Below are 11,634 nucleotides of genomic sequence, written 5' to 3'. Positions count from 1 at the left end.
AGCAGGTGTAAAAGGGCATTCAAATAACCAAATTCAACCTAGCTAATTTGACTACAGAGGTAGCAAAACTGTACTTCAAATCTATGATACTCCCTCACTTAACATACTGCTTGACTAGTTGGGCCCAAGCTTGCTGTACAACATTAAAACCTATTCAGTCTGTCTACAAACAGGCTCTCAAAGTGCTTGATAGGAAGACCAATAGTCATCATCACTGTTACATCCTCAGAAAGCATGAGCTCCTGAGTTGGGAAAATCTTGTGCAATACACCGACGCATGTCTTGTATTCAAGATCCTTAATGGCCTGGCTCCCCCTCCACTCAGTACTTCTGTTAAACAGAAAACCCAAACATATGGCAGCAGATCCACAAGGTCTGCCATGAGAGGTGACTGTATAGTTCCCCTAAGGAAAAGCACCTTTAGTAAATCTGCTTTCTCTGTGAGAGCTTCCCATGTCTGGAATACACTGCCATCAGACACACAACTGCACCACATATCACACTTTCACAAAATGCATGAAGACATGGCTAAAGGTCAATCAGATTTGTGATCATAATCCCTAGCTGTGTATTGCTTCTTTCCATGTTGTCTGTAGCTTGTGAGGTGTGGAAACACTTTGTTGCTTTTATGGGTTTTGTCTTGTTGCTTTATGTGCTATGTTGCTCTGTCTGCATGTTATGTCTTGCTTGTCCTATCAATCAATCAATCATATGTATTTATAAAGCCCTTCTTACATCAGCTGATGTCACAAAGTGCTGTACAGAAACCCAGCATAAAACCCCAAACAGCAAGCAATGCAGGTGTAGAAGCACAGTGGCTAGGAAAAACTCCCTAGAAAGGCCAGAACCTAGGAAGAAACCTAGAGAGGAACCAGGCTATGAGGGGTGGCCAGTCCTCTTCTGGCTGTGCCGGGTGGAGAGTATAACAGAATATGGCCAAGATGTTCAAATGTTCTTAGATGACCAGCAGGGTCAAATAATAATAATCACAGTGGTTGTCGAGGGTGCAACAGGTCAGCAGCGCCTCAGGAGTAAATGTCAGTTGGCTTTTCATAGCCGATCATTAAGAGTATCTCTATCGCTCCTGCTGTCTCCAGAGAGTTAAAAACAGCAGGTCTGGGACAAGTAGCATGTCCGGTGAACAGGTCAGGGTTCCATAGCTGCAGGCAGAACAGTTGAAACTGGAGCAGCAGCACGGCCAGGTGGACTGGGAACAGCAAGGAGTCATCAGGCCAGGTAGTCCTGAGGCATGATCCTAGGGCTCCTGAGGCATGGTCCTCTGTTGCTCTGTGTGTGCTCACTGCTCATTGATTGTCTGTATTGTAATTGTTTTTAAAAACCTGCCCAGGGACTGCGGTTGAAAATTAGCCGGTTGGCTAAAACCGGCACTTTTACTGAAACGTTAATTAATGTGCACTGTCCCTGTAAAAATACAAATAAACTCAAACTCTCTACTATTATTCTGACATTTCACATCCTTAAAATAAAGTGGTGATCCTAAATGACCTAAGACAGCGATTTTTTTTACTAGGATTAAATGTCAGGAATTGTGAAAAACTGAGTTTAAATGTATTTGGCGAAGGTGTATGTAAACGTCCGACTTCAACTGTATATGCCCCCTTTATTTATCCTACTGTTCTGACTTGGTGTACAGGGAAAATACTGTAAGAGCAGCCCATGTTCTGCATTCTGTCACTGTACATTCCAAAAGTGCTGAACACATAGTGATATTGACTATGTCCGTCTTAGCTCGCTCATTAATGTCTTAATCTAAATGACGGATTGCCTCTTATCCGCTCATCATTCCCTTATGCCATAGTTTGTACATCTCAAATGTCAGTAGAAACCACATCTATTTAAGCAAGTCAGCCATGTTAGCTATGCTTTTCTGAAATGCTTTTCTGAAAGGCAGTAAATGAGGCTGAATGAACTGTTTCGCTGCCCGACCAGGCTCCGCTGATAGCCAGGTGTAGAAGTGGTAAGATGTTAGGACAGCTTTATGTAGGCCCTAACAGTTTGTGGGCACCGTTTGTCACCATTATAGTGCAATTAATGTATTGTTTAGTGTTGTGTAGTGGCTTTGCTAAAATCGCCACTGCTTATATGAAGTAGTTGTAAAATGTGGAGCAGTATCTCAGTGGTAGAGGCGTCACTACAGACACCCTAGTTCGAATCCAGGCTGGCCCAGCGTCGTCTGGGTTTGGCCGGGGTAGGCCGTCATTGTAAATAAGAATTTGTTCTTAAAACTGACCTGCCTAGTTAAACAAAGGTTAAGTAAACAAAATGTAAATCCCCTACGGAAAAAGTAATTGTGGAAAAACGATTGGAACCATTTACGGGTGGTACTCATGCCGCGTTCAAAAGAACTGGGAACTAAAAAAAACAAAAAAACAACGAGCTACGATTTGGGAAAAATCGATTTGAAGGGTCATCTAACTCGAATTCCAACTTGGGAATTCTGACCTATTTCTAGAGCTCCGACCTGAAGATCACTGACGTCAGGATTTTACCTGTATTTTTTCGACTTCCCAGTTGTTCTGAATGTCGCATCGATAGAGCTCGCCGGCTTGTAGTCCTAAAACACGGAAATGAGTTACCTCTGGTTCGTTAAGCGCCATCCCTACGGGAAACATTTATGTGGAAAGAATGAGGTTTCGGAATAAATGGCGAAAGAAAGATCTGAGGAGATCTGTATACGTGTTGTTTTATGAGATAAGAGCATTCTGTTAACATTACATTCATGAAATATGAAGCCTTTGCTTTTATTTTATAATATAATCCACAAAAAAGTGACGTTAGCTGATAAATGTATTCAATTCAAATGGTTTTATTGGCATGGGACACAAAGCAAGTGATTATCTTACTGAACAAAACGTATATAAGATATCCTAAACCTGTTTTACCACAGACCTTTTTTTTATCGGCGTTTATAAACAAATAAAAAAATAAAAACCTTAATTTCCTCAATAGGCATTGTCCATGGTGCAGTTAGTGCCTACAAAAAAACGCCATTGCTATTTCTCGCTTTTCTGTAATTATTTGATAGAATAAAAAATAAATAAATAAAAATAAGGGCACTTCCGTTGGCTAAAAACAAAATGGCTGCCTTCCGCTGCAGAGCATATTTTACCCGCTTCGTAGCATTTTAATTAATATGCTGTCGTGTGTTTACCCGATATAGCCTAATTTGTTTCGGGATAAGTAGCAAACATGTTTAAAAAAGCAAAAAGATCTAATTTAAGACGGAGAAATGAGTCGGACGAGGACGAGAAAGAAGAAAGTCAGCCGCCATGCGGGCCTTTCGCCGAGGATATCCCGGTGCTCGATGCCGCCAACGCAGACACCTTGTCCGGGGTTAACGTGGACCTGAACCACGGCAACGGGTTTCAGTCAAAGGCCGTAAAGAAGGAAAAGAAAACTCGGGATGTAGGGGGACCCCCGAAAGCCAGTTTGCTGAGCTTTGACGACGACGAAGGTAAAGTTAACGTTAGTTAGCGTTAGCACGAACTGATTACCGGTAACGTGAGTTAGTTAATCTAACTAGTTAGTTCACTTTCACTAGCTAACTAACTGGTTAACTGTTTCAGCTGATATTTATCTACCTAACGTTAATAAAGTGGCCTCTTGGTTCAATACTGTGATTCCCGAGCTGACCTATTGGAAGTGTTGACAATTTGACATTGTCAAAGTTTCTACCTTATGCTAGTTGGCCAAGTTAACTAATGTCAGTCACAGTAATAGCTAGCATATTCAAGGTTGTAAACAACATAAATTAACTAGTTAACAGCCATTGGTTTCATCCAATCTTCTCCGAATGATTGTTTCGTCGTTAACGCGGAGGTGATCTAATCTCTCTCTCAGACGAGGCCGAGGTGTTCAGAGTAAAGAAATCCAACCACAGCAAGAAGATCGTGAAGCAACTGAAGAAAGAATACAAGGAGGATCTGGAGAAGGTGTGCTACGTTAAACAAGAGCCCAACACCGGTAAGACATCACACCTGCACTTGTGTGTGTGCGTGCGCGCGCGCGCCCATCGTATGTGGTTGCTCATCTTGTGTGTTCATTTGTGTGTTAGGGATATAACATTCACCGATACACACCAGTCCCCTGTTCAAATCTAGCATGAATCTGTCAGGAAATCCACTCAACATTTGTTGTTGTTGCTTAAATTTATTTTCTTTATAATGTCTGAAAATACCTGTGTTTTATTAGTTGTGTATATAGGCCATATGCATGGTATACCTCATCCAACAAAATGCTTACTAAAAAATAAAAAATATATTTATTAACAGAGCAAGTCAGTTAAGAACACATTCTTATTTACAATGACGGCCTACAGTGGGTTAACTGCCTTGTTCAGGGGTAGAGCTTGGGGATTCGATCCAGCAACCTTTCGGTTACAAGCCCAAAGCACTAACCACTACGCTACCTGCCGCCCCCAGGTTCCTTCTGGACAATTCAACAATAAGAATACAAAACACACAGTAAATGGCAGTAGAAAAACAAACATTTTAGCCTAAGTATTTATACAGGAAGGCACAATTCATGGTCCAATATTTACATGTGTATTAGGGAAGGGGGGGGGGAAACTGTATACAGTATAATGAGTCTGCTAGCAGCCGTTGTGATGTTTGTGTGTACCTATTACCGCCACACCGGAGGTCACTGGTCATAAAGGCAGTCAAATTCCACATGACTATTTAGTCACGGTAATTAGGCTTCTCCAAGCTCTGATGCTGCTGCTGCCGGTCATTAGTGGTGCAGCCGTCTAAGGCACTGCATCTCAGTGTAAGAGGCGCCACTACGGTCCCTGGTTCGAATCCAGGCCTGGATCCAGGCTGGTCCGTGATTTGGAGTCCCATACCGTGGCACACAATTGGCCTAGCGTCGTCCGGGTTTGGCCGGGGGTAGGCCAGGCAGTTAACCCACTGTTCCTAGGCCGACCATTGTAAATAAGAATTTGTTCTTAACTGACTTGCTTTGTTAATAAACTGACTTGCCTAGTAAATATAAATCAACTAAAATGAGTAGCCTACCAAACTGGTTGCGCAACATTTCTATAGGCTATAGAATTGCGTGAGAAAACAGAGTGGTGGCCTCTATTAAAAAGAGGAGGATTGCATCAGCTTTCTATGGGCTAGGCCTTCTATTTTTATTTCTCAACTTTACTAATATTAAGCACATTGCTTGTTTTTAGAACAGGAGTATAGCTGGCTGGCATGAAATAAACCAAAGGGAAAAGCGCCCCTTATTTAAGTCCATAGATGACAGGTATATTTTCCCGCTGCCCCTGTTTCGATACGGGTGCATGATAATGGTCAATTCTAAATCAAAACTAATGTCACACATATTATTTAGTATATGTAAAGACCAGATGAAATCGAGAATAGTCGGATGGGTGATAATATTAGCCTTTCACTTGTGAATGATGCCCAGCATAGGAAACTGTGCCTTTTTTAGAGACTAGTTCGAATCATAGTATCACACCTCATGTAGTCTAGTCCATAGTCCTATAAGGTTAGTATCACACCTCATGTAGTCTAGTCCATAGTCCTATAAGGTTAGTATCACACCTCATGTAGTCTAGTCCATAGTCCTATGAGGTTAGTATCACACCTCATGTAGTCTAGTCCATAGTCCTATAAGGTTAGTATCACACCTCATGTAGTCTAGTCCATAGTCCTATAAGGTTAGTATCACACCTCATGTGGTCTAGTCCATAGTCCTATAAGGTTAGTATCACACCTCATGTAGTCTAGTCCATAGTCCTATAAGGTTAGTATCACACCTCATGTAGTCTAGTCCATAGTCCTATAAGGTTATTATCACACCTCATGTAGTCTAGCCCATAGTCCTATAAGGTTAGTATCACACCTCATGTAGTCTAGCCCATAGTCCTATATGTTTTAATAAGGTTAGTATCACACCTCATGTGGTCTAGTCCATAGTCCTATAAGGTTAGTATCACACCTCATGTAGTCTAGCCCATAGTCCTATAAGGTTAGTATCACACCTCATGTAGTCTAGTCCATATTCCTATATGTTTTAATAAGGTTAGTATCACACCTCATGTGGTCTAGTCCATAGTCCTATAAGGTTAGTATCACACCTCATGTGGTCTAGTCCATAGTCCTATAAGGTTAGTATCACACCTCATGTAGTCTAGCCCATAGTCCTATAAGGTTAGTATCACACCTCATGTGGTCTAGTCCATAGTCCTATAAGGTTAGTATCACACCTCATGTAGTCTAGTCCATAGTCCTATATGTTTTAATAAGGTTAGTATCACACCTCATGTGGTCTAGTCCATATTCCTATATGTTTTAATAAGGTTAGTATCACACCTCATGTAGTCTAGTCCATAGTCCTGTCAGGTTAGTATCACACCTCATGTAGTCTAGTCCATAGTCCTATATGTTTTAATAAGGTTAGTATCACACCTCATGTAGTCTAGTCCATAGTCCTATGAGGTTAGTATCACACCTCATGTAGTCTAGCCCATAGTCCTATAAGGTTAGTATCACACCTCATGTAGTCTAGCCCATAGTCCTATATGTTTTAATAAGGTTAGTATCACACCTCATGTAGTCTAGTCCATAGTCCTATGAGGTTAGTATCACACCTCATGTAGTCTAGCCCATAGTCCTATAAGGTTAGTATCACACCTCATGTAGTCTAGCCCATAGTCCTATATGTTTTAATAAGGTTAGTATCACACCTCATGTGGTCTAGTCCATAGTCCTATAAGGTTAGTATCACACCTCATGTAGTCTAGCCCATAGTCCTATAAGGTTAGTATCACACCTCATGTAGTCTAGTCCATAGTCCTATATGTTTTAATAAGGTTAGTATCACACCTCATGTGGTCTAGTCCATATTCCTATATGTTTTAATAAGGTTAGTATCACACCTCATGTGGTCTAGTCCATAGTCCTATAAGGTTAGTATCACACCTCATGTAGTCTAGTCCATAGTCCTATGAGGTTAGTATCACACCTCATGTAGTCTAGCCCATAGTCCTATAAGGTTAGTATCACACCTCATGTAGTCTAGCCCATAGTCCTATAAGGTTAGTATCACACCTCATGTAGTCTAGCCCATAGTCCTATATGTTTTAATAAGGTTAGTATCACACCTCATGTGGTCTAGTCCATAGTCCTATAAGGTTAGTATCACACCTCATGTAGTCTAGCCCATAGTCCTATATGTTTTAATAAGGTTAGTATCACACCTCATGTAGTCTAGTCCATAGTCCTATAAGGTTAGTATCACACCTCATGTAGTCTAGCCCATAGTCCTATAAGGTTAGTATCACACCTCATGTAGTCTAGCCCATAGTCCTATATGTTTTAATAAGGTTAGTATCACACCTCATGTAGTCTAGCCCATAGTCCTATATGTTTTAATAAGGTTAGTATCACACCTCATGTAGTCTAGCCCATAGTCCTATATGTTTTAATAAGGTTAGTATCACACCTCATGTAGTCTAGCCCATAGTCCTATAAGGTTAGTATCACACCTCATGTACTCTAGTCCATAGTCCTATAAGGTTAGTATCACACCTCATGTGGTCTAGTCCATAGTCCTATAAGGTTAGTATCACACCTCATGTAGTCTAGCCCATAATCCTATAAGGTTAGTATCACACCTCATGTGGTCTAGTCCATAGTCCTATAAGGTTAGTATCACACCTCATGTAGTCTAGCCCATAGTCCTATAAGGTTAGTATCACACCTCATGTAGTCTAGCCCATAGTCCTATATGTTTTAATAAGGTTAGTATCACACCTCATGTAGTCTAGTCCATAGTCCTATGAGGTTAGTATCACACCTCATGTAATCTAGTCCATAGTCCTATAAGGTTAGTATCACACCTCATGTAATCTAGTCCATAGTCCTATAAGGTTAGTATCACACCTCATGTGGTCTAGTCCATAGTCCTATAAGGTTAGTATCACACCTCATGTAGTCTAGCCCATAGTCCTATAAGGTTAGTATCACACCTCATGTAGTCTAGCCCATAGTCCTATAAGGTTAGTATCACACCTCATGTAGTCTAGCCCATAGTCCTATAAGGTTAGTATCACACCTCATGTAGTCTAGCCCATAGTCCTATATGTTTTAATAAGGTTAGTATCACACCTCATGTAGTCTAGTCCATAGTCCTATGAGGTTAGTATCACACCTCATGTAGTCTAGTCCATAGTCCTATGAGGTTAGTATCACACCTCATGTAATCTAGTCCATAGTCCTATATGTTTTAATAAGGTTAGTATCACACAAGTGGTCAAATCATTTCTTAAAATGGAGCACATTAATCCGCTTTACAAGGGGTCTATAGCCTAACTGGCATATATAAGCAACGTGTGAGTTTCAATATTTGGGGAAGATAATTCTCACCATTCAAATGCACCTTTATAATAAAGCATCACATTCTACAAGAGTAGTATGCCAGTTATATGCCAGTTATATGCCAGTTATATGCCAGTTATATGCCAGTTATATGCCAGTTATATGCCAGTTATATGCCAGTTATATGCCAGTTATATGCCAGTTATATGCCAGTTATATGCCAGTTATATGCCAGTTACGCATGTGCACACTCCCTCAAATCATTGAGAATTGTATTAATTTATTTAATTCAGCTTTGTTCAATTGTCTTTATTCATACTATAAAATAATGCCACAGAATTATAAGCAAATCTGTGTGCTGTGTGTATTAATGTATATGTTAACATGCTGTGGGGATTAATGTATGTGTGTTACCATGCTGTGTGTGCCCCCCCCTCCCTCTCCAGACGTGTGGCCCCAGCCCCTGGCCTCCATTAAAGAGGAGCCTGCCAGCAGGGCAGGCAGTGAGCAAGGAGAGGAGGAGATGGAAGTGGACAGTACTGATGAACAGGAGCCTAAGACACAAAGCCAGAGCCTCGCCTCCAAGACTCCCACGACAACTGCAGCCGGAGCCTTCTCAAACACCAGCACCTTGTCCACGCTCAGCACCCTGCGTCCAGGTAATGGAGACGGTTTCCTGAATGACACTCTGTTCGACAGGTGACTGCAGTCTGTCAACAGTTGTAATAGTCTGAGGCAAAGACGAGCCTTTCCCAAACACCAGGACCCGACGACCAGCTGATGGTAGGGATTTCGCAAATGAAACCCTGGTCCCTCTATAAGGGGAAAGGGGGGGGGATACCTAGTCAGTTCTACAACTGAATGGCTTCAACTGAAATGTGTCTATCGCATTTACCCCTCTGAATCAGAGAGGTGTGTGAGTGGGGGCTGCCTTAATTGACACCCACGGCGCCCAGGGAACAGTGGGTTAACTGCCTTGTTCTCAGGGTCAGAACGACAGATTTTTACCTTGTCAGCACGGGGATTCGTGCACAGTGACTTTTTGGTTACTGGCCCAACACTCTAACCACTAGGCTGCCTGCCGCCTCTACACTCTAACCACTAGGCTACCTGCCGCCTCTACGCTCTAACCACTAGGCTACCTGCCGCCCCTCCACTCTAACCACTAGGCTACCTGCCGCCTCTACGCTCTAACCACTAGGCTACCTGCCGCCCCTCCACTCTAACCACTAGGCTACCTGCCGCCTCTACACTCTAACCACTAGGCTACCTGCCGCCTCTACACTCTAACCACCAGGCTACCTGCCGCCCCTCCACTCTAACCACTAGGCTGCCTGCCGCCTCTACACTCTAACCACTAGGCTACCTGCCGCCCCTCCACTCTAACCACTAGGCTACCTGCCGCCCCTCCACTCTAACCACTAGGTTACCTGCCGCCCCTACACTCTAACCACTAGGCTACCTGCCGCCCCTCCACTCTAACCACTAGGCTACCTGCCGCCCCTCCACTCTAACCACTAGGCTACCTGCCGCCCCTACACTCTAACCACTAGGCTACCTGCCGCCTCTACACTCTAACCACTAGGCTACCTGCCGCCCCTCCACTCTAACCACTAGGCTACCTGCCGCCCCTCCACTCTAACCACTAGGCTACCTGCCGCCCCTCCACTCTAACCACTAGGCCGCCCTGCCGCCCCTCCACTCTAACCACTAGGCTACCTGCCGCCCCTCCACTCTAACCACTAGGCTACCTGCCGCCCCTACACTCTAACCACTAGGCTACCTGCCGCCCCTCCACTCTAACCACTAGAGTACCTGCCCCCCCTCCACTCTAACCACTAGAGTACCTGCCGCCCCTCCACTCTAACCACTAGGTTACCTGCCGCCCCTACACTCTAACCACTAGGCTACCTGCCGCCCCTCCACTCTAACCACTAGGCTACCTGCCGCCCCTACACTCTAACCACTAGGCTACCTGCCGCCCCTCCACTCTAACCACTAGGCCGCCCTGCCGCCCCTCCACTCTAACCAGTAGGCTACCTGCCACCTCTCCACTCTAACCACTAGGCTACCTCCCGCCCCTACACTCTAACCACTAGGCTACCTGCCGCCCCTCCACTCTAACCACTAGGCCGCCCTGCCGCCCCTCCACTCTAACCACTAGGCTACCTGCCGCCCCTCCACTCTAACCACTAGGCTACCTGCCGCCCCTCCACTCTAACCAGTAGGCTACCTGCCGCCCCTCCACTCTAACCACTAGGCTACCTGCCTCCTCTACACTCTAACCACTAGGCTACCTGCCACCCCTCCACTCTAACCACTAGGCTACCTGCCGCCCCTCCACTCTAACCACTAGGCTACCTGCCGCCCCTACACTCTAACCACTAGGCTACCTGCCGCCCCTCCACTCTAACCACCAGGCTACATTAGCAGCTGACACGATGCTAGAAATCTTCACCTTTTTTTATTATCTTACTGACCTCTGACCTCTGTCCTGTCCAGGTGAGATCCCGGACGCTGCCTTCATCCACGCGGCAAGGAAGCGGCGTCAGATGGCGAGGGAGCTAGGCGGCGACGCCCCCCTGGTGGAGACGGACACGCCCAAGAAGCGTCTGGTCCGAGAGGAGGAAGAGGAGGGAGACGGGAGCGACGACGAAGACGAAGACGAGAAGAGGATCAGCTTCAGTGGAGTCAAGAACAAGAGCCAGAGGACCAGAATAGCAGAGGAGATCGGTTAGTTACATTTACACTGAGTATATCAAACATTAGGACAGCTTACCAATATCGAGTGGCACCTCTCCTTGTTCCCCCCCCCACAACAACCTCATTTTGTCAGGGCATGGGACTCTACAAGGTGTTGAAAGCCTTCCACATGGATGCTGGTCCCATGTTGACTCACAGTTGGCTGGATGTCCTTTGGGTGGTGGACGATTCTTGATTTAAAAAAAAAAAACTGGAAACTGTTGAGTGTGAAAAACCCAGCAGCTTTGCAGTTCTTGACACACTCAAACCGGTACCCCTGGCACCAACTACCATACCCCTTTCAAGGGCACTTAAATAGTTTGTCTTGCCAATTCACCCTCTGAATGGCACGCAGTCACAAGCCATGTCTCGGCTGTCACTGATTTGAAGTGGATTTAACAAGTGACATCAATAAAGGAACACAGCTTTCACCTGGTCAGTCTGGCATGGAAAGAGCAGGTGTTCTAATGCTTTGTCCACTCAGTGGATACTACTACACTACCGATCTACTACTACTACTACTACTACACTACCGATATAC

General features: G+C 44.4%; 1 protein-coding gene across 2 annotated transcripts in view; it reads left to right on the top strand.

The window, feature by feature from the left end:
* The first annotated feature begins 3,069 nt into the window (after window positions 1-3,069).
* The window catches only part of paxbp1 (PAX3 and PAX7 binding protein 1), a 55,324-nt gene continuing 46,759 nt past the window's right edge, over window positions 3,070-11,634 (top strand). For both annotated transcript variants that reach the window (XM_036967392.1, XM_036967393.1), the window contains exons 1-4: window positions 3,070-3,475; window positions 3,862-3,984; window positions 8,798-9,010; window positions 10,854-11,084. In XM_036967392.1, coding sequence (XP_036823287.1) covers window positions 3,211-3,475; window positions 3,862-3,984; window positions 8,798-9,010; window positions 10,854-11,084 — 832 coding nt within the window. In that variant the 5' untranslated portion in view covers window positions 3,070-3,210. The remainder of the gene's footprint in view (window positions 3,476-3,861; window positions 3,985-8,797; window positions 9,011-10,853; window positions 11,085-11,634) is intronic.

The sequence above is a fragment of the Oncorhynchus mykiss genome, chromosome Y (assembly GCF_013265735.2).
Source record: "Oncorhynchus mykiss isolate Arlee chromosome Y, USDA_OmykA_1.1, whole genome shotgun sequence".
NCBI classification, from domain to species: Eukaryota; Metazoa; Chordata; class Actinopteri; order Salmoniformes; family Salmonidae; genus Oncorhynchus; species Oncorhynchus mykiss.
Note: the sequence above shows the minus strand (reverse complement) of the source record. Positions and strands in the feature narration are given on the sequence as shown.